This window comes from Stomoxys calcitrans, chromosome 1, assembly GCF_963082655.1.
Source record: "Stomoxys calcitrans chromosome 1, idStoCalc2.1, whole genome shotgun sequence".
Classification (NCBI taxonomy): Eukaryota; Metazoa; Arthropoda; class Insecta; order Diptera; family Muscidae; genus Stomoxys; species Stomoxys calcitrans.
The window spans coordinates 242,415,826-242,440,747 of NC_081552.1; the positions used below are offsets into that span (position 1 = coordinate 242,415,826).

General features: G+C 38.0%; 1 protein-coding gene across 1 annotated transcript in view; it reads left to right on the forward strand.

The window, feature by feature from the left end:
* The first annotated feature begins 2,814 nt into the window (after positions 1–2,814).
* Positions 2,815–24,922, forward strand: part of LOC106092003 (transmembrane protein 134) — a 106,979-nt gene continuing 84,871 nt past the window's right edge. The window contains exon 1 of the mRNA XM_059360984.1: positions 2,815–4,309. Coding sequence (XP_059216967.1) covers positions 4,122–4,309 — 188 coding nt within the window. The 5' untranslated portion in view covers positions 2,815–4,121. The remainder of the gene's footprint in view (positions 4,310–24,922) is intronic.

The window sequence follows — 24,922 nt, forward strand, 5'->3', positions numbered from 1 at the left end:
TACGCGAAAGACTTCAAATGAAAATTTTTACAAATTTGCGAAAATTCTTGTGTACACGAACACACTTATTATAACTATATAACTACCATGACATAATTACCAGGTAGTGTACCGTTAACAGCTGAGTACAAAGTGCACTATCTGTCAAGAAGTTTTGGTTGTGTGTGTGTATTAAAGTTATAATATATAACACAAATATACATAACACAAACAATAAAAAATGACGCGAATTAGTAGCACACACAAAATCAGAGTTGCACTAATCACCGATTTTGACAGATAGTGCGTTCAATATTTTGTTGCTGGGCAACTGCCATTACCTTTTAATGAATATATCTTGGTAACTACGTAAAAATATTACTCAAAATTAAGTTCCTCTAAAAAGCTTGTGTCTAACTTCAGAGATAAAGAAAAAATTTAAAGTTCGTTTCTGAAGGATGTTTCGATAAAAATTCCTTTCTAAAAGAAATTTTGCTAAAATTTCCCTCATAGAAAATTTTTGGTTAAATTTCCATAGGAATTTTATATGGGCAATTTTTGTAAAATATACTTCCTCTTTTCTCATGTAGCATTTTTTCTCAAAATTTCTTTAAAATTTCACTGAAATTTCATTAAAATGACATTGCTATTGGAAATTTGGTTTTAATTTTGTTCCCATAGGAAATTTTTACAGAATTTCGTCTTGATAGGAAATTTTATCGAAATTTCGTTTCTCTGGGCAATTTTGTCAAAATTTTGTTTTACACAAAATTTTGGACTTTTAAGAAATTTTGTAAAAATTTGGTTTCTATGAGAAATTGTTAAAAATTCCATTGCTACAGGAAATTTTTGTCAACATATCGTTTCTACAGGAAATTTCGTTTCGATAGTAAATTTTTCAAAATTCCACACCTTAGGACACTTTGTTCAAATTTCGTTTTTGCATGAAATTTAATTAAAATTTTGTATTTATAGAAAATTTGGTGAAAACTTCGTTTCTATAGAAAATTTTATCAAAATTTCATTTATAGAGGAAATTTTGTCATAATTTAAATTCTATAGGAAATTTTGTGAATTTTCATTTCTATAGAAAATTTTGTCAAAATTTCGTTTTCATAGGAAACTAGCCGAATCGGACCGCTCTCATACTTTTTATTTGAGCCCTATATTGCAATGGACGATATATAAGTCCTATCTCGGTAGAGGGGAGGATGCGCCCCCCTTTCGATATCGAACAAGTAGGAGCGTGCTAAGTTCGGCCGGGCCGAATCTTATATACCCTCCACCATGGATCGCATATGTCGAGATCTTTGCGCGCTATCCCTTTTTCTGCAAACAAAGAATAATGAATAAGAACTGTTATGCTATTGGAGCATATGAAGTTATAGTCCGATTCGGACATTGTGCAAGTCATTGTGTAATATTTCTGTCCATTTGGATAAGAATTGCGAAGCAAAATCGGGAGACCGGTTTATATGGAAGTTGTATTAAGCTATAAATCGATTCCGACCATATTGCACACGTATGTTGAGGGTCATGAGAGAAGCCGTTGTACAAAATGTGCGCTAAATCGGATGAGAATTGCTCTCTCTAGAGGGTCAGGAAGACAAGGACACAAATCGGTTTATATGGCAGCTATATCAGGTTATGTACCGATTTGAGCTATACTCATTCAAGTTTTTGGAAGTCATATCAAAACACCTCATGCAAAATTTTAGCCAAATCGGATGAGAATTGCGCACTCTAGTGGCTGAAGAAGTAAAGATCCAAGATCGGTTTACTTCCTGTGTACTTGGCCACAATTTTCAACACCATATTGGTATTCTTCTCTTTAATACCTTTCATTTGATACGCATATTGTCCATATCGTCCCAATTTTGATTTTGGGGTGTGTTTTGTTTGAGTCATGATCGTCAAATGAACCTATTTTATAGGGTTTCGACTCCATATTGGAGATCAACAATAAAGGTCTGATGATTAAAGGAGTCACATATATACCGGTACTCACAAAACCTAAAGTAGATTTGAGTTTGGTTTATTTCATAGATTTCCTTTGTAGAGCTGTCAAATAAACATATATCAAATCCTCTTTAGGTTTTGTGAATAAGGCCCAAAGCATTTATAAATTAATTATTATTTCAGGGCTTGTTTTAAAATTCATAGTTGTCCATTACTTTCTTTTTTAAATCACGTTTGCACTAAATCCAAATTAATTTGATTTGCGATAATCTCTAAAATCCGTTTGCTCTACGATTCAAGTAATTTGCATATGTTAACAGGGATGTTTTTGACAGCGTTTTTATTGTGATCTATGTTGCATCTGAATTTTGAGGGAGATTGTGATTTGCTCACACTGAAAATGTATGGGAAACCTTGTTGCAAAACACAAGATTTCCGAAAACTCGTCTCAAATCTAGATTTGCTTCAAGTGTAAACATGTTCTTTAAACAAGTTTAGTAAGATCTATTTGTTTTTAAGAATTGGACGATAAATCGCTGTTCACTTAGATATATGTTGCCCACAATAGCTCTCTCCAAATCTGGCAACCACTTCTCGTAGTGGCAACGCTACAATAAATGGCCATTCTATTTTGTTGTTTATTTCTTATTTCACAGAGAAAGTATCAAAACCGACATTTCCTTTTTTTGTTTACTTCGCAAAGAATAACATAATCGCTCAATGCCTATTGCACGCAACTTCGTTGAAGGGAGATGGCAAGAGAGTCTCAAATTTTATTCACCTCTCTTTGACTAATGAGAAATGGCATAGGTAATGGGATTCAACGAAGTGACTGAATATGAGATGGTTCATCAATATTTCGTACAAGTCGTATTTCTCCTCAACAGTTTTATTGCTGCTTTGAACAACTGAACAACGGAAATTCGCTACGATGTTTGTCGCCGCTTGTGAGAGTGTAGTAGAGTAGTAGTTTAGTGTGTGATTCGTTGCTGCATTTTGTTGAGTAGTAGTACAACAAACGAAAATATTTGTGTGGTACTAAAGAAAAAAACACAAAAATAAAATACCTGCATGTTGCTGAGAAAAGGTGTTAACAGATTTATGTGAAATTAATGTAAAGTGCATGAAATAAATCTAGGAACTCAATGGAAGAAAGTAAAGCCTAGGTAAAACAGGAAAAGGCGCAGAATCAAGCTACGCCTTGTGGGAATTTATATTAAAAAATTGTGTAGTGTTTCATATAAATATATATTAAAACCATTTAAGTTGTACGAAGAGTGTAGCCAGAAAATACTCTGCAACAAATTATTATGAAATCTTTTACACTTGCATTTGTGTGAAATCTTTTGCCGATATGTGAAGAGATATATTATTGAAACGAAAATCGTAAATCAATTCTATTATAATTTTTATGGTCTTGGCAAAGAAGTGAAAATCGCTTTTTCACAGCAAGGTGCAAGCAAAACAAGAAAGAAAAAAAAAATAATCACGAGCCATAGGTAGCAAACAAAAAAATTGAAGAAACATTCCCCTACAAAAAAATGTGCAATTGAGTGATTCCCTAAAGAAAATTTGATAAAAAAATACGGGCCAAACAAGAGTGTAAATCAAAACAAAAAAGAAGCAAAGAAAAAGAAATAGCAAAAACAAAATTAAACGAAACACCAAACGAGCAACCAGCCAAACAACAAAACAAAACCTAAAGAAAACATAAAAACAATAAATTTTGTGTAAATGTTGTTGTAGTGGTGTTAGTGTGGTGTGGAGCAGTGATTGAGGGCTGTCAGTTTACTGTTTTGGTTTCTTTGCTTTAGTGTTGTGTTCTTCTATCAACTAGAATAACAACAACATAAAAAAGTAACGATAACAGCAGCAGCCACTGAAAACGAAATACGAAGACGACCAAAAAAAAAAACAACAAACATCTACTACACCATCTTCAAGCAAAGTCTGAAACGAAGACTTCACATAGGAAGCTGGCGTAGTACGCAAAGAAAATACAACACGCACTTTAGCACTGTAACACCCCATACAAACAAGTTAGCACACACCCAACCACCCACCCATAAGATATACAGCCCGTGCTAGCTAGCTAATCAATTAAAAGCCGCTCTCTCTCTCCGGACATCCAACCACCCATTCATTTCAAGCACCGCCGCCGCCAACAACACCACCCGTACACAATGCATAATAGCAACGGTAATTTCTCCGTTGGCCGCCAGGGCAAAGAGAAACGTTTTTCCATCCATGACGCCTTCGAAGAGGAGACCGATGAGGCTATACGTGTGTACGGGTCCACAGTTATATCGACGCCAATGCGTTCAAAGCAACGCTCCACAGATGATGTCTCCATACGCATCCAAGATCCAAAGTGAGTATCAAGCACTACCAAAAAAAAACAAAAAGAAAATTCCAAAACTTAGAAGTTTTGTACAATTGTAGCTGTTAGGAGGTCCAAGGGGTGCATGACCACATCTTGCGCCTCATAGCAGCAACATGAATGTCTGAATTTTTACACATTATTGATATTTTTGAAGTTTGTTCCCCCTCTTTGCATACTTTCAACTTCAACACCTCCTTTTGTGTTTCTTACGGTTAATGCTTGTCATGTTTTATTTTTAGATTTGTTGTTATAATTGTTGTTTTGTTGTTGGGGTTTCTTTAATTATGCGATATAGGTGCTGGTTTGTCATTGTTGTGATTCATCTCACCGCAGCATTGATTGCTTATCTACTAGCTCTATCCTATGTATGTCAGGTTGTTTCGTAGTATATTCTTGTTTTTGCTCTTGTTAACGTTAAAGCTTCATTACTCTCCAGTTACTCTTGTCTCACATAGAACTACAGAACACACACACACACACACTCATGTCTTATGCCGAGGCATAAAATGCTGAATTGTTGTTAGAATCTTGATAATTGAGTTGGATTTAATAGCAGATATCTTCGAATAGTTAGACTAAAGGTTAAGTAATTATAGGTACAAAGGTATATGTTGCGAAATGTTGGAGACTTATAAATATTTAACCTATTGTAATTCTTAGAAATAATGATCAAAATCGAAATTTTGCCATCAATTATTTGGGATATGCGGCAATATTTTGCTAACGTTCATGCAACATCGAAGTTCTGAAGTCCATACATGTTTACAAAATTAAATTGAGGCCATTTACAACAGATGTCGGTGTTTTTTATACCCTCCACCATAGGATGGGGGTATACTAATTTCGTCATTCTGTTTGTAACACCTCGAAATATGCGTCTGAGACCCCATAAAGTATATATATTCTTGATCCTCATGTCATTTTAAGTCGATCTAGCCATTTCCGTTCGTCCGTCTGTCTGTCGAAAGCTCGCTAACTTTCGAAGGAGTAAAGCTAGTAGCTTGAAATTGTACACAAATATTTTTTATTAGTGTAGGTCGGTTGGGATTGTAAATGGGCCAAATCGGTCCATGTTTTGATATAGCTGCCATATAAACCGAACCTGGGTCTTGACGTCATGCGCCTCTAGAGGGCGCAATTCTCGTCCGATTTGACTGAAATTTTGCACGTGGGGCTAAGTACTATTCAAATCGGTTTATAATCTGGTATAGCCGTCATATAAACCGATCTTGGATCTTGACTTCTTAAGCCAATAGAGCGCGCAATTCTCAGTCGATTTGGATGAGATGTTTTTTTATGACTTCCACTAACTGCGCCAAGTATGGCGTAAATCGGTATAGAACCTGATATAGCTGCCATATAAACCGGTCTGGGATCTTGACTTCTAGAGCCTCTTATCCGATTTGGCAGAAATTTTGTACAACGGTTTCTCTCGTGACCTTCAACATACGTGTCTATTATGGTCTGAATCGATCAATAGCTTGATACAACTCCCATAAAACTCTATCTCCCGATTTTGTTTCTTAAGCCCCTACAAGGCGCAATTCTTATCCGAATGAACTTAAATATTACACAATAACTTCTACATTATTCAGCATTCCAAACCAACCCCCCCAAACACCCCTTAATCGGACATATTTAACGACCATGGCAATATGGGACTCAAATGAAAGGTATTTGCGAGTAAAATACGAATCTGATATCCAAATTTGGAACAAAGTTTCTGGGGGGTCCACTCCTTCCCCAAAACATCCCCCAAACAGGACTTTTTTACTGGCCATGGCAATATGGGGCTTAAATGAAATGCATTTGAGTGTACAATACGAATCTGATATCCAGATGTGGGACCAAGTGTTTGAGGGGCCGCCCATTCCCGAGAACATCCCCCAAAGAAGACAAATTTACGATCATAGCAATATGGGGCTCAAATGAAAGGTCTTTGGAAGTAAAGCACGATTCTGATATCAATGTTTGGGAATAGTGTCTATGGGCTGTGAGTGAAGTCTTCTGTTCTAAAGGGTTATCATTTGCCTTTTGAACCGATTTATGAGCGGAAATCCTTGTCAATGGTTTCGCTTTCGTAGTGCCAATATATGCCATTGGGCATAAATTGGACTTGTCCCCATCGCAGCTTATCTTGTATGCCACGTTCCTCTTTCCTTATTCTGATTTTAGTCTTGCTAAAGAGGCTGTTGACGGGTTTGCCGCCAACCGAAAAGCCAGAAATATTTGTTGTCCTTTTTTAAATTCTTGGTGCAAGTTCCTTCGTATAAAAACAACAAAATTGTGGACACGACGATAAGAAACAGGTTATTGGGTAAAACTACTAACGCTCCAAGGATATAAACAGGTACCCCACTTTGGCCGAATGAGTTGGCCGAAATTTAAAATTTTGGGGCCAATTTACTGTGGGAAACTCCACACCCAAACTGACATCTGGCACGATCATGACAATATGGATAATAAATGAAAGGACCGCCCAAAATATTTGACTTAAATGAGATGCAAAAAAAAATAAAAAGGCGTAAAGTTCGGCCGGGCCGAACTTTGGATACCCACCACCTCGGGTATATATGTAAACCACCTTTCATCAAAATCCTATGAAAATTGCATACCTTATGTCCCATATCAGTTATATCGAAATATGTTTCTATTTGGACCAAATACTAATAAGTAGTAGTCATTGTTCAATTGTGTATAACAAAATATTGATCTTTTTAGTAGCTATATCTAAAAATAAACCGATCTGAAACATATACGACACGGATGCCGAAAGCCTAACATTAGTCACTGTGCCAAATTTCATTGACATCGGATTATAAATGCGCCTTTTATGGGGCCAAAACTTTAAATCGAAATATCGGTCTATATGGCAGCTATATCCAAATCTGAACCGATGAAGGCCAAATTATAGAGAGATGGAAGAAGGACGTCGAAGGTCCTAACACAACTCACTGTCCCAAATTTCGACGACATCGGACAATTAATGCGACTTTTATGGGCCAAAAACCTTAAATCGAGAGATCGGTCTGTATGGCAGCTACCGATGATGGCCAAATTATAGAAAGATGTCGAAGGGCCTAAAACAACTCCCTGTCCCGAATTTCAGCAAAATCGGATAATAAATGTGGCTTTTATGGGCTTAAGACCCTAAATCGGAGGATAAGTCTAATGGCAGCTATATACAAATCTGGAACGAACTGGGCCAAATTGACGAAGAATGTCGAAGGGCCTAACACAATTCACTGTCTAAAATTTCAGCAAAATCGGTTAATAAATGTGGCTTTTCTGGGCCTAAAACCCTAAATCGGAGGATCGGTCTATATGACAGCTATATCCAAATTTGGACTGATCTAGGCCATATTAACGAAGGATGACGAAGGGCCTAACACCACTTACTGTCTCAAATTTCAGCAAAATCGGGTAATAAATGTGACTTTTAAGGGCCTAAGACCCTAAATCGGAGGATCGGTCTATATGGCAGCTATATCCAAATTTGAACCGATCTGGGCTAAACTGACGAAGAATGTCGAAGGACCGTTTGGTGTTGAAGTGACCCCATTCTCAAACTTTCGCACTTCCTGTAAGGCGGTTATATCTCCCTTATACTTCTCTAATACATCCGCCAGCGCGTACACTGCACATAAAGAGTGCGGACATTCCAGGTGCAGATCCCTCCACCATAGGATGGGGGTATACTAATTTCGTCATTCTGTTGGTAACTCCTCGAAACATTCGTCTAAGACCCCATAAAGCATATATATTCTTGATCGTCATGACATTTTAAATGGAACTAGCCATGTCCGTCCGTCCGTCTGTCTGTCGAAAGCACGCTAACTTTCGAAGGAGTAAAGTTTGCCGCTTGAAATTTTGAATAAATACTTCTTATTAGTGTAGGTCGGTTGGGATTGTAAATGGGCTATATTGGTCTACGTTTTGATATAGCTGCCATATAAACCGATCAGGGATCTTGACTTCTTGAGCCGCTAGAAGGTAAAATTCACACAACTGTGCTGGGTATGGTTGAAATCAGTCCATAACCTGATATAGCTGTCATATAAACCTATCTGGGGTCTTGACTTCTTGAGCGTCTAGAGGACGCAATTATTATCCGGTTTGGCTGAAATATTGCATGATGTGTTTTGTTATGACTTGCAACAACTGTGCTAAGAATAGTTCAAATCGGTCCATAACCTACCACTGTCGATCCATAACCTGATATAGATGCCATATAAACCAATCTGGGGTCTTGACTTCTTGAACCACTAGAGGACGCAATTATTATCCGATTTGGCTGAAATTTTGCATTAGGTGTTTTGTAATGACTTACAACAACTGTGCTAAGAATAGTTCAAATCGGTTCATAACCTAATATAGCTGCCATATAAACCGATATGGGATCTTGACTTCTTGAGCCTCTAAAGGGCGCAAGTAATACCCGATATGGCTGAAATTTTGTATAACGGCTTCTCTCATGACCTTTAAAATATTGGGTTGCCCAAAAAGTAATTGCGGATTTTTTAAAAGAAAGTAAATGCATTTTTAATAAAACTTAGAATGAAATTTAATCAAATATACTTTTTTTTACACTTTTTTTTTTCTAAAGCAAGCTAAAAGTAACAGCTGATAACTGACTGAAGAAAGAATGCAATTACAGAGTCACAAGCTGTGAAAAAATTTGTCAATGCCGACTATATGAAAAATCCGCAATTACTTTTTGCCAATACGTGTCGAATATGGCATGAATCGGTTTATAACCTCATACAGCTCCCCTATATGCCGATCTCCCCTAACTCCCCCGATCCCCTTACTTCCCCTAACCTGGGAACAGACGCTGATGTTGGCCATTGGTTATTTGAAGGCGCCAATAACTCGCCTTGCCATCTCGAGTATCATTGGCACACAATATTTAATTAAGGGCCAGTGCCACCTGACTCCTCTTTGAGACTCTCCTCTCGAAATTCGCTAACTACCCGCGGTCGCATTTGCAGCTACTCCGCATAAAAACGGAGCTTTCCACCATCCACAACCTGTGCACGCGCCCGGTAGCTTTCAGCTAAGCTTCCCGTGCTAACTATGGACACCACACAAGACGGAGCTCAAAGTTCCAGCCTGTGTGTTGCTCATAGTTATCCCGTGTCGGCCGGGAAATTTACGAAATTCAGTTTACATAAATTCTCGAGGTGGTGGGTATCCAGACCGACCGGCCTAACTAATTTGATTACCCCTCTGTATGATCTTCGAATGAAAAAATCTGAAAATAACTTCGCTACTGTATATCAGACTTTACTTAACGATTTTCGGCATTGCCTCAAAGCCTCGACGTTCAACTACAATTTGTAAATGACATTGGCTTTGAAGACAACTTCCGATTACATGCCGGCATTGATAGAATAGTTGTTTACAATCAATCTCTTCGTTGATCTACATCCACGTACATGCACACGCATCATTACTGCCGGAAATATTATGGCACTTTGTTGTTGCGACAAAAGGACATATCGTCATATCAGTGCCGGAACCACATGCTAATTACCAGACATTTTCAAAGGCAGATGCATTTTAATCAGCCCACAATAAAAGTCAGTGACATGGAATTCATAAAAGTTTCGTATATTATGAAAGGAAATCAGTCCTCCACCGCCATAAGTGTGTCAACAGACTGCGTGTGGATTTTGTGATGTTTTTAGAAGTTTTCGTATGTGTCTCTATAGGTGTCTCAGTTTGTTTAGACTGCCGTGTTATCACCCTGATATTAATCTTTTATTGTATGACAACTAACAATCAACATTTCATTCACAAGTTTCACGTTTTTTGGTTTTAGTTTTTTTTTTTTGTACAAAACAAAACGAAAGATATTTACATATATGTTGGTTGTATAAACAAATCTTGCTGTTCATGTGCCAACAACATTTACCCAAAAAAAAAAAAAAATTCACTCGCTTACTTGTGCAATACCAACATACCCACCAACCAACCCAACAAAAGATGTAAATCAGAAAATGTGTAAAAAGTACTTATCGAATATTTTCCATGTATGAGGGTTGAAAAAACAAGTACAAGCTGAAAAAAGCAAAAAAATTGAACAAATTAAAAAAAAAATCATCTTTTAAATGTCAACGTATACGGATGCACTGATAATTAAAAGATATGGTAAACCTAATAAAATCCCAATTTTAAGGAAATATTTACTAATTTTCAGGAAATATTAACTAATTTTAAGGAAATATTTACTAATTTAAAGGAAATATTTACTAATTTAAAAAAATATTTCCTAAATTTAAAAAATTCTAAATTTTAAGAAAAGTTTTCCAAAAATTTAAGGAAAAATTTACTTAGTTGAACGATTTTTTTACTTGATATTAGAAACTTGTATCTTAATTGTTATTTCAATACATTCTTAACTTTGCGTCATAAAATTGAACATAAAAATCTTTTGCTGAAGCTCAAAATATCCCTAAATATTGAGACATTGGCTTTGGGAAAAGGATAGCATTGCACTTAAATAATACTAAATTAAAATACATAAAACTTTTTAGTAGTTTTCTTGTCGTTTAAAATTCGTTCATTAATAGTTGATATATTTTGGTTTTAATATATCGTTCATTGATTGTTTTTTGCCTCCACAAAATTTTTTTGATTTTTGGTTCCTTAGTTTGGCTACAAACCAAAACCTTTATTGTAATTCCAAAAGAACCTCCAGCAAAAAATCCTAAATTTCCTAACCAACCTCCTATGTTTTGTTTGGTATGTAAGTGATAGCTACTAGCCAACTATTGGATGACACCAAGTGTTTTGTTTATTTATTTAAAAAAAAAAATAAAAAAAAAACGGAGGCAAAATTCATATACCTCGTAAAATGTGACAACAGAGATTGTTATGGGATATGAAAAATAAAAATATTATTTATAACAAAATTTTGTTATTCCTCCAAGCAACCGTGTATAGTTGTGTGGTGATAAATCCCCAACGTAAAACAACATTTCATTAAAACCTTTGTGGCCATAATCAGTATTCATCAACGCTGGAAGTTGTAAGTATAAACAAGTAAAAGTCTGCAAAGTTCCCGAATTTTTGGAACCCACCACCATGGATTCTGCTAAAAATTTATACACATAATAAATTGAGTTGAAGGACATTATTTTATTCTACATACAAAACTTCTGTCAAACCAGCAAAAATTAAAGCTTCACGGAACCGAACAAGGATGATCAAGAGATCGGTTTACATGGAAGCTATATCAGGTTATAGACCGATTTGGATCGTACTTGACGTCAAATGCGACAAAAAATTGCGGCTTCCAGGAGTTCAAGCAATTAAATAAATCGCGAGATCGGTTTATATGGGAGCTATATCAGGTTATAGACCGATTCGGACCGTACTTGGCACATTTGTTGGAAATCATAATGGAACACTACATGCAAAATTTCAACCAAATCATACATTTATTGCGGCTTGTAAGGGCTCAAGAAGTTAAATCTGGAGATCGGTTTATATTGGGGCTATATCAGATTATAGACTGATTTGAACCGTACTTGACGCAGTTGTTGGAAGTCATAACAGAACACCACATGCAAAATTTCAGACAAATCGGACAAAAATTACGGCTTGTAAGGGCTCAAAAAGTCAAATCGGGAGATCGGTTTATATGGGAGCTATATCAAGTTATAAACCAATTTGGACCGTATTTGGCACAGTTGTTGGAAGTCATAACGGAACACTACATAAAAAATTTCAGCTGTATAAAATAAAAATTGCGGCTTCCAGGGGCTTAAGAAGTCAAATTGGGGGATCGGCTTATATGAGAGATATATCAGGTTATAAACTGTACTTGGCCCAGTCGTTGGAAGTCATAACAAAACACTACATGCAAAATTTCAACCAAATGTGACCAATATGGCGGCTTGTAAGTGCTCAAGAAGTTAAATCTGAAGATCGGTTTATATGAGAGCTATATCAGGTTATAGACCGATTCGGACCGTACTTGGCAATGGGTTTAAAAGTCTTATCGGAACACTACATGACAAATTTCAGCCTAATTGGACGACATTTGCGGCTTGTAAGGGCTCAAGAAGTCAAATCGAGAGATCGGCTTATATGGGAGCTATATCAGGTTATGGACCGATTCGGACGCACTTGGCACAGTTGTTGGAAGTCATAACAGAATACCGCAAAATTTCAGTCAAATCGTACCTACATTGCGGCTTGTATGGTCTCAAGAAGCTAAATTTGGAGATCGGTCTATATGGGACTATTTGGACCGTATATGGCACAGTTGTTGGAAGTCATAACGGAACACTACATGCAAAATTCTAGCCATATAAAATAAAAATTGCGGCTTCCAGGGGCTCAAAAAGTCAAATTGGGAGATCGGTTTATATGGAAGCTATATCAGTTTATAACCCCTACATGGCACAGTTGTTGGAAGTCATAAAGGAACACTACATGCAAAATTTAAGCCAAATGGGATAAAACTTGCGGCGTCCAGTGATTTAAGAAGTCAAATCGGGAGAACGCTTTGTGTGGAAGCTATATCTGGTTCGAACTCGATTTAGACCGTACTTGGCACGAATATTTCGAGGTGTTACAAACGGAATGACTAGCTTAGTATACCCCCATCCTATGGTGGTAAATATAAAAAAGTCGAATAGTTACAAAATGAATCATGAACAATTAAAAAGGCGTTAAGTTCGGCCAGGTCGAACTTTGAATCCCCACGACCTCGGGTATTATGTAAACCACCTTTTATCATAATCCGGTGAAAAATTCATAATTTATGCCGCCATAGCAGCTTTAGCGAAATATGGTCCGATTTGGACCTAATTCGACACGAATACTGAGTTGTCATTGTTCAATTTTGTAGAAGAAAATATTGGTCTTTTTGGTAGCTATAACCAAGTACAGACCGATCTGAACCATATACGACACGGATGTCGAAAAGCCTAACATAAGTCACTGTGTTAAATTTCAGCGAAATAGGATTTTAAATGTGTCTTTTGTGGGGCCAAGACTTTAAATCAAGAGATCGGTCTATATTGCAGCTATATCCATATCTGAACCGATCTGGGCCAAAATGAAGAGGGCTGTCGAAGTACCTAACACAACTCCCTGTCCTTAATTTCGGGGAAATCGGACAATAATTTCGCCTTTTATGGGCCCAAAACATTATATCTAGAGATCGGTCTATATGGCAGCTATATTCAAATCTGAACCGATCTGAGCCAAATTAAAGAAGAATATTAAAGGGCCCAACACAACTAACTGTCCCAAATTTCGGCGCCATTGGACAATAAATGCGCCTTTTATGGGCTTAAGATCATAAATCCAGAGATCGGTCTATATGGCAGCTATATCCAAATCTGAAGCGATCTGTGCCATATTGCAGAAAGGTATCGAGGGGCCTAACTTAACTGACTGTTCCAAATTTCGACGACATCGGACAATAAATGCGCCTTTTATTGGTCCAAAACCTTAAATCGAGAGATCGGTCAATATGGCTATATCCAAATCGGGACCAATCGGGGCCAAATTGAAAAAGGAAGTCGACTGACCTAACACAATTCACTTTCCCAAATTTTAGCAAAATCTGATCAAAAATGTGGTTTTTATGGGTCTAAGACCCTCAATCGGAGGATCGGTCTATATGGTAGCTATATCCAAATCTGTACCGATCTGAGCCAAATTGACGAAGGATGTCGAAGGGTCCAACACAACTCACTGTCCCCAATTTTAGCAAAATCGGAAAATAATAGTGGCTTTTATGGGTCTAAGACCCTCAATCGGAGGATCGGTCTATATGGTAGCTATATCCAAATCTGGATCGATCTAAGCCAAATTGACGAATGATGTCGAAGGATCCAACACAACTCACTGTCCCAAATTTTAGCAAAATCGAATAAAAAATGTGGCTTTTATGGCCCTAAGACCCTAAATTGGCGGATCGGTCTATATGGGGGCTATATCAAGATATAGTCCTATATAGCCCATCTTCGAACATAACCTGCTTATGGTCAAAAAGAGAATCGGTGCAAAGTTTTAGCTGATTATCTCTATTTTTAAAGACTGAAAAGTGATTTCAACAGACAGACGGACGGACATGGCTAGATCGCCTTAGATTTTTACGATGATCAAAAATTTATATACCTTATGGGGTTGGAAATGGATATTTCAATGTGTTGTAAACGGAATGACAAAATGAATACCACCATCCTTCGGTAGTGGGTATAAACAAAAAAAAAAAACTATGGCGCAGTAGTTGGGCGGACCATATTTAGCTATTAGTCAAGTGATTTAAATCAATTTCAATTTTTTTCGATGCCAGGAAGAATCGACGCAAACAAGTCAAAACAAATCCCTTTAGCGTATGTAACACATTCGAAAACTATTACATCGGTCACAAATGTGTTACACATAGAAAGATAATCTGCCATAGACTTGAGGTTATAATTTGCTTTTGTGTTTTTTTTTGTGTTCTCCCTACATAATCCAATGCCACTGCCATGCAAACAAGTAGATGATGATTTTCTCGCCTTTCGCTTGGGTACGTTCCAATGATTCTCGCTGACACTTGAGTCTTTGTGGTTGATGGGCTATCATCATCATCATCATCATCATCGGCGTCACTGCTTTGCTGTCGCTTGCTTGTCTTTGACATAACGCCATCAAAATAAATCCCAAGCAAACAGCTATCAACTAAACTCAACTTAAATATAGGTGTACTTATGGTTACCCATTGGACTCACCTGCAGCCAGATGATATAGGCGTTTGAATGGTGCCGTTGAATAACTTGCCTCTAAATAAGCTTCGCCATAGATAATTAATAGTCACACTCGTTGACGTCTATTTGCTCTGGTCATATTCCACCTTTTGTTTATCTGACAGAACGTTTGCTTTCCAGCCAGCTCCCCTATTGCCCCTTTGTTGTAAGTGTATTGTTTAAACAATTTGTCTGTTTATTTACTATGGGCGTACGACCGATGCCGATGTCGGTGATGGCTGGCTACTATAACTACTTTTTTCATGTTTTTCTTGTTCTTGTCGTTATTAGTTTTACGATTAGTGTCTAGTTCAAGAGTAAATTTATTTTAAAATCATCCTGTTTTTCAGGGCTTCCATAGCGAAAATACATAGCATTGTTTATTAGGGTAGAACTGTTAGTTCGAGTTGAATACAAATGTTGATAACATTTTTTATGAAACTTAAATAATGATGAAATTATGAAATTGGTGGGGTGGTCCCTAGACTCTTTGTTCCATATTTAAACATCAGATTCGTAAACTCCTCCCAAAGACCTTTCATTTAATACCCATTTTGTGTCGTTGTTGCTACGTGCCCGTTTTGGGGTGTGTTGGGGTTGGGTAGGTCTCGTAGTTACCTCGGATCAAATTCTGATATCAAATATGTACTCTACTTCCAAATACTTTTATTTAATACCCATTTTGTTCTAATCAGTAAACATGTCCATTTGGGGGTGGGTCGTCTCCCCCAATTTGGCTAACCCCAAAGTTTTACACCATTTTTTTTTTTGGCGTGTGGTGGCTTCCCAGTTGCTTAGAAATAAATTTGTATATCAGATTTGTACTCTACTTTCAAATACCTTTAATTTGATACCCATATTGTTCCAATCGGTAAACTTTTCCATTCTGGGGGTTATTTGGTGGTGGGGGGACCCCCCGACAGTAAGGGTTAAAGTTGTATATCAAGTTCGTGCTCTACTCTTGAGTACCTTTCTTTTGATACTCATACTGTCCCAATCGGTAAACATGTTCGTTAGGGTGAGTTTTGTGGTGGGACGTCCCTCCAATGTGGTTCCCTAAAGTTTTGCACCAATTTTGTGTTTTTGGGTTACCATAAAGGGGCATATAAATTTCAAAAGGGGCATGAGTCCTGGCGAGAACATCAGACAAAGCGGTGTTTACCCCTCTTCATGTTGACGACATTTGCGAGGTACAATGACCATGCATGGCCATTTAAAAAAGGTCCCTTATCATTGAGTTAAACCTTCTCGGTTTCTGGCAGTAATGTTCTTCCTTAGGGTAATGTTCTTATTAGGAGAGGGATGGCTTATTCTTGCTGCACTTCCAAGTCCCTTTAATTTGAGCCCCATATGCCATGGCCGGTAAATATGAACCGTTGGGAGGGTGTTTTCGGGCTGGGGCGGCCACCGGCACTTTGCACTGAAAATAGATATCAAATTCGTTCTTCATTCCCAACGGAAATGAAGTTCAGTTTAGGGCGATGCTTTAGGGCGTACCCCAAAACACTTGACTCCAAAATTGGATATCAAATTCGTTTTCTACTCTCAAATACCTTTCATTTGAATCTCATATAGTCATAATGGGTCAAATTACCCATTTGACCTATCTATATGAGGAAAAGCACCACCTAGACTTGAACGCAAATTCATAATGTTTTGTTCGTAATCTACTCCCTAATACCTTTCATTTGTGTCCCATATAGCCTTAGTCAGCTAATATGCCCATTTGGGGGTGGGCAACCTCCCATTACTCGGACCTAATGTTTTATATCATATTTGTAATCTACTGCCTAACACTTTTCATTTGAGTCCCATATTGACATGAACTTCGAATATATCTGTTTAAAGGAGTTTTTGGGTTGGAAGGGTCCGCTGGGTACTTGGACCCAAATTTTAATACGATATTCGTTTTTTGGTCTCCAATACCTTTCATTTGATACCCTTATTGTGCCCAATCGGACCACTTTCGGATATGGGTGGCGATTTTGGGGTAAGGGGGAGGGTCCACCTCCACCCGATATCTACAAATTATATAGTCTATGTTTCTTTCCAGACAAAGATATACAATCTAAGAAAATTTTAAGAAAATCGGTTCAGCCAAGGATCATATAGTCATAATGGGTCTACAGGTGTTTTTGAAAGGTGGCGTGACCCCCTATACTTCGATATAATTTATATGCCAGATTCGAAATTTACTCCCGAATACCTTTCATTTGAGCCCCATATTGAAATGAACATCCAATGTGTCTGTTTGAGGGAGTTTTGGTGTTGGGGCAGTCGATCGTACCTCTTTCGATTTTGGTATCGGAAGGGGCTCGACCCAAAAAATTATATAGCCTATGTTTCCTTCTAGACCAACCTGCACAATATGTGAAAATTGCAAGAAAATCGATTCTTCGTTTTTCACACTATAAAGAATTAACAAACCGAGTCCCATATATCCGTGGTTGGCTAATATGCCCATTTTGGGCGTTTTTGTGGGGGTGGGGTGACCCCCTATACTTCGACATGCATTTGTATGCCAGATTCATTATCTACTCCTTATCGGTCCACTTTTTATTTTGGGTGGTGTTTTTGGGGTAACGTTGGAGGGTCCGCCTCCTTCCGTTATCAATAAATTATAAAACCTATTCCTACTTCCTGACCATATTCGTAATCTACTCCGGAATACCTTTCATTTGAGTCCCATATTGTCATAAACGTCAAATAAACCTATTTTAAGGGGTTTTGGGTCTGGGGCGGCCCCCAGGTACTTGGACCCAATTTTTATTATGAAATTCGTACTCTACTCTTGAAGATTTTTCATTTGAATCCCATATTGTCGCGATCGGTCCACTTTTATTTTTGGGTAGTACTTTTTGGGATAAGGGATAGGGTCCGTTCCCCTCCCGATATCAAAAAATTATATAGCCTATGTTTCCTTCCAGACAAGCCTACACAATCTGTAAAAATTTCAAGGTAGTCAGTTCAGCCGTTTTTAAGTCTATACGGAACAAACAAACAAACCGACAAACAAACACAAATTGAATTTTATATATAGGATATCTAAAAACAAACCGATCTGAAACATATACGACAGGGATGTCGAATAGCCTAATATAAGTCACTGTCTAAAATTTTAGTGAAATAAGATTATAAATGCGTCTTTGATGGGGCCAAGACTTTAATTCGAGACATCGGTCTATATGGCAGATATATCCAAATCTTGACCGATTTGGGCCAAGTTGCAGAAAAATGTCGAAGAGCCTAACACAACTCACTGTCCCAAATTTTGGCGAAATCGGGCAATAAATGCACCTTTTATGGCCCCAAAACCTTAAATCGAGAGATTGGTCTCTAGGGCAGCTATATCCAAATCTGCACCGATCTGAGCCACTGTCCCAAATTTCGGCGACATCGGACAAAAATGAGCCTTTTATGGGCCCAAACCTTTAATTGAGAGATCGGTCTATATGGCAGCTATATGAAAATCTTGGTCGATCTATGCCAAATTGCAGAAATATGTCGACGCGCTTAACTCACTGTCCCAAATTTCGGCGACATCAAACAATGGGCCCAAAGCCTTAAATCGAGTATATATGGCAGCTATATTTAAATCTGAACCGATCTGGGCCAAATTGAAGTAGAATGTCGGAGGGCCTTACACAACGCACTGTCCCAAATTTTGGCAAAATCGGACAATAAATGCGCCTTTTATGGGCGTAAGACCTTAAATCGAGAGATCGGTCTATAAGGCATCTATATCTAAATCTGGACCGATCTGGGCCAAATTAAAGAAAGATGTCGAGTGGCCTTACACAACTCAATGTCCCAAATTTGAGCAAAATTGAGTAATTAATGTGGCTTTTATGGGCCTAAGACCCTAAATCGGGCGATCGTTCTATATGACAGCTATCTCCAAATCTGGACCGACCTGGGCCAAATTGAAGAAAGATGTCGAATGGCCCAACACAACTCACTGTCCCAAATTTCAGCAAAATCTGATGATCGGATGATAAATGTGGCTTTTATGGGCCTAAGACCCTAAATCGGGGGATCGGTCTATATGACAGCAATCTCCAAATCTGGACCGATCTGGGCCAAATTGAAGAAAGATGTCGAATGGCCCAACACAACTCACTGTCCCAAATTTCAGCAAAATCTGATGATCGGCCTAAGACCCTAAATCGGCGAATCGGTCTATATGGGGGCTATATCAAGATTTAGTCCAATATAGCCCATCTTCGAACTTGCTTATGGACAAAAATAGAATCTGTGCAAAATTTCAGCTCTATATCTCTATTTTTAAAGACTGTAGCATGATTTCAACAGACAGTCGGACGGACATGGCTAGATCGTCCTAGATTTTTGCGCTGATCAAGAATATATATACTTTATGGGGTCAGAAATGGATATTGTTGCAAACGGAATGACAAAATGAATATACCCCCATCCTTCGGTGGTGGGTATAGAAATCATCTTTAGAAATCGATTTGTATTGAATTTGTTTCTTTCTGTTCAAATTTCGTATTTGTAAAAGTTTTTATTCAACATTTATTTATGTAAACATTTGAACACATAATGTTTCAATCTCTTCTCAATTGAAATTCCCACGAATTTGTAATGAAAGACAAGAGAGAGGATAGGCACTTCACAATCGACATTGACCGCTTTACGTTTCCTCTCAAAATGTTTCGTTTCGTTTCATTTTGTTTTGTTTATTCTCTGATTTTGCACTCAACTTGGCTTTGCCTTTGTTATTCTCGATTTAGTTTTTGTTGTTTTTTTTTTTTTTTTTGTTACTTTTGTTTGAAAGCTTTTGTCAAGTATTTTGACATTTTTATGTTTAGAACGAATGCTGACGTTGAGTCGATTACGATGACGGCGATTGTGATGGTGACGATGTCACAGGCATGTCATTCATGTTATGCTTGAATTGCTCTTTAAAGTTCAATCACATTTAACACTCGAGTATGGTTATTGTTTGGCATGGCATCGCAATGGTGGCCAAAGACAATTGTATGAGCATACAAAAATACAAACACATGTATACATACAACCAAACATTATTGTGCATGGCAAACAATGCACATAAATTGTGTAAAAACATTGATGTATCATATTTAGAAAAAAGAACAATATAAATTCCCAGTAATTTGGTACGCATTCTGGTATATATTTCTATCTATACAAAGAAAAGTTTTTTTTTAATCTAAACATGGGATACTGGTTTTTGGAAATGATTAGAAGTCTCTTTTTAGAAAATATCGCAATGTTGAGAGAAATTATGAACTGAGGATAGTTCTTCTTAGTTTCTTGGGAAAAATGCTTCTCAATAAAGAAGTGCATGTGTAACCCAGATGGTCATAGTGCAATATGGCTATAAAAACTTTTTGGAAAGCCCTATGCTGGAAAAAAACAAAGTAAACAAGTAAAAAAAGGCATTAGGTTCGGCCGAGCCGAACTTTGGATACCCACCACTTCGGGCATATATGAAAACCCCCTTTCGGCACAATCCGGTGAAAATTGGATTACTTATGCACCCAAATTCGGCACGGAAATTGAGTTGTCTAATAAATATAAGTCACTGTTGAATTTTGTATTTCAAATTTCAACAAAATCGGGTAATAAATGCAGCTTTTATGAGCTTAAAACCCTTAATCGGCATATCGATCTATATGATAGCTATATCTAAATACAGTCCGATCCGAACCATATTTGACTCCTATGTTGGGAGGCCTAAAGCTATTCACTGTTTCAAATTTCAGCGAAATCGGTTAAAAAATAAAGCTTTTATAGGCTGCAGACCCTTTATCTGCAAATCGGTCTATATGACAGCTCTATCTTAATATAGTCCGATCTGAACCATATTTGGGTCCTATGTTGGGGGGCCTTAAGCTACTCACTGTTTCAAATTTCAGCGAAATGGTTAAAAAATAAAGCTTTTATGGGCTGCAGACCCTTTATCGGCAGATCCGTTTATATGGCAGCTATATCTAAATATAGTCCGACCTAAGCCATATTTTGGTCCTATGTTGGGAGGCCTAAAACTACTCACTGTTTTCATTTTCATCGAAATCGGGTTATAAATAAAGCTATTATGGGCTTCAGACCCTTTATTGGGAGACCGGTCTATATGGCAGCTGTATCTAAATATAGTCCGATCAGAACCATATTTGGGTCCTTTATTGGGAGGCCTCAAGCTACACACTGTTTCAAATTTCAGCGAAATCGGCTAAAAAATAAAGCTTTTATGGGCTTCAGACCCATTATCGGCAGATCGGTCTATATGGCAGATATATCTAAGTATAGTCCGATCTGAACCATATTTGGTTCCTCTTTTGGGAGGCCAAAAGCTACTTACTGTTTCGAATTTGAGAGAAATCGGTAAAAAAAATATAACTTTCATGGGCTTCAGACCCTTTATCGGCAGATCGGTTTATATAGCAGCTATATCTAAATATAGTTCGATCTGAACCATATTCAGGTCCTATGTTCGGAAGCCAAAAGCTACTCACTGTTTAAAATTTCAGCGAAATCGGAAAAAAATAAAGCTTTTATGGGCATTAGACCCTTAATCGGCAGATCGGTCTATTTGGCAGCTGTATCTAAATATAGTCCGATCTGAACCATATTCAGGTCCTATGTTGGGAGGCCTAAAGCTACTCACTGTTTCAAATTTCAGCGAAATCGGAAAAAAATAAAGCATTTATGGGCATAGCAGCTATATCCAAATACGGTCCGATTTGACCCCTTCTATAACTTAACGTGCATCTCAATTTTTGAAGGCTGTCGAGTGATTACAACAGACGGACGGACAGACACATGGACATCGTTAAATCGTCTTAGAATTTTACGACGATCCGAAATATATATACTTTGTAGGGTTGGAAATTGATATTTCGATGTGTTGCAAACGGAATGACTAAATGAATATACCCCCTATCTTACGGTGGTGGGTATAATAATGGTTGGGTTAGGTTTATGTGGCAGTCTGCTATCAGACTCACTTAGACGTTTTCATCCATTGCGATACCACAGAAACAGAAGAACGAAGATGCCTTCTACTTCCTATCGTTGAACCATCCAGGTCGCTTAAAAAAGCCCAACTACTTAAGAATATTCACATCTGCTAAATCGGACAGGTTCTCAAAGAAATGAGAACCTTAAGTGGACACAGTGACTGAGACATCTGTTCTAGCCAGTGACAACAAAGCGGTAGATCTCTTTAAGTCTAGATTAGGCCACATAGTTTTGGAATGCTCACAGTCCCCTCTTTGTAACCTTCGGACCTGGTCCTGAAAACTTAGTTTACATATCGCTAGAGGCATACCCACAGATTCCAGTATCCCTGGAAAGTGTAGGGTAGTTCCTACTCTCGCAAGCTTGCCCGCTTTACATTCCCTGGGATATATCTGTGGCCCGGCACCCAGAACAGCTGAATTTCGAACTGTTGAGCCATCTCGTTGAAGGATTTGCGACAGTCAAGGGCGGTTTTTGTGTTCCGAAATACGTTCTCCAGGGATTTAATGGCTGACTGTCTAGCCACAATGTCCAGAGACATTAGATGTAGCATTAAATTGAGTGCATCAGATGGTGTCGTCCTCAGTGCGGCTGTGATGCACAAACAAGCCATCCTTTGAATCCGCTTGAGTATTGAACAGTAGATGGACCTTTGAAGCGCCGTCCACCGGACTACAACACCATATAGCATTCCCGGCACGGGATAGCTGTGAGCACCACGTAAGCTGGAACATTGAGGTCCGATTTGTGTGGTACAATTGCCTGGGATATCTCTGTGGCCCGGCACCCAGAACAGTTGAATTTCGAACTGTTCAGCCGTTGAGAGTATTCGCTTGAGTATTCAACAGTAGGTGGACTTTTGAAGCGCCGTCCACCAGACTACAACACTATATAGCATTCCCGGTATATGATATATGGTGTTGTAGTCTGTTAGCTGTGAGCACCACGTAAGCTGGAACATTGAGATCCGCTGCCAGCTGCGGATAGTGGAATGTCCAGAGGCATTAGATGTAGCATTAAATTGAGTGCATCAGATGGTGTCGTCCTCAGTGCGGCTGTGATGCACAAACAAGCCATTTTTTGCATCCGCTTGAGTATTGAACAGTAGATGGACTTTTGAAGCGCCGTCCACCAGACTACAACACCATATAGCATTCCCGGCATATGATATATGGTGTTGTAGTCTGATAGCTGTGAGCACCACGTAAGCTGGAACATTGAGATCCGATCTGTGTGGTGTTCATTGCTGTCACGAGAAGCTAAGTTGCGAGCTACCGGGCACGTCCACAGGTTGCGGATAGAGGAATGCTCAATACGCAGTAGCTGTAACTGCAGTCGCGGACAATCAGCGGTATCGAGTGGAGAGCTTCAGTGAGAGATGGGTTGGCACCGGCTCTTGCACAAATACTGAATGCCTATGAAGCTTGATATGACAAGGCGAGTTAATTGCGCCTTTAAATGACCAATGGCCAACGGAACGAGCTGGCTCACCTACAGGAGCTTGACGAGGATCACTACCTTCACATGAAAATTTGATTACAACAACAACAACAACCATAAAGCATTATAGGTCTGACAACTGCCTATAACGCTAATAATAGACTTGGTAAACTTTCCCAGCAAAACTTTGAAGAAAAATTCCCATCAATACAACAATTCAACTCAATCATCTTCCATCAATCAAATTTCCTTTCCAACTCGACAATTAATCTTCTTTCAACTTATTTGCAATTTTCTGTTTAATTATCTTCTTCTCTTTCAATTTTACTCCACTTCCAATATTCTACAGTTCCCTTGGCATCAATTCATCTCCATTTTCAATAAAAAAATGCCAATTACTTTAGACCAAATTAGTGCTCGACCATAGTTATCTGATGCAAACAAAACAGTTGGAAGTTGGAAAACTTTTGCAATACAAATTATTTGTTTATTACCATGGTGATCGACGATGTCGTCCTAATGGCAAGTCATAAATTTTGTAGTATCTGCAAATTCGAATAACCGTAATAACAACAATGACAATGACAATATATCGTAGCTTCTAGTTCATAGGGAATATAATTATATAACTGATAGTAAAACTAGAACAATGTTTAAGGCAATAACAATAAAACACAAATGACACCACACCATCGCATTGGAAATGCAAAATCATTGAAATAGGCTACTCAAAGTATACAAAGTCCCATAGTAGTTGCTGTTTCTAATGATCCAACTTTAAGTCATAGGGTAAAATAGATTGAGGCAAGATATTGTACAACATATTTAAATTTTTTTTAAACTTTAAAATACTTCGTTTCTTTGAAAATGAAAATAAGTAAATCATACTTCCTACCAATGTATTTGAATATCTTATCATAGAAATTTTCTCAATATCACCCATATAGGGAACGAAACTTCCATTAGAGTATGGGAAGAACGAATGCACCTGCAAACCCAAACATGAACAAAGCAAGCCCTCAAATGTTTTATTCTCAGTAATCCGTGAACCTTATCCCATGCATGCCGGCAAAGGGCCTATAGAACCTATGACTCGTATTACGGTACACAGAGATAACTTGTCGAAGCTCGCAGGACCTTTTTTTGTAATCGTATTCCGGTAGCCATGAACAGATTCCTTCCAAAGGGTGATTTGATAAAGGAGCAAGTTCTCAAATGTTTTATTCTCAATAATCCGTGAGGAGGCCACCGTAGCGCAGAAGTTAGCATGTCCACCTATGATGCTGAATGCCTGGCTTCGAATCCTGGCGAGACCATCAGAAAATAATTTTCAGCGGTGGTTTTCCCCTTCTAATGCTGGCAACATTTGTGAGCTACTATGCCATGTAAAACTACTCTCCAA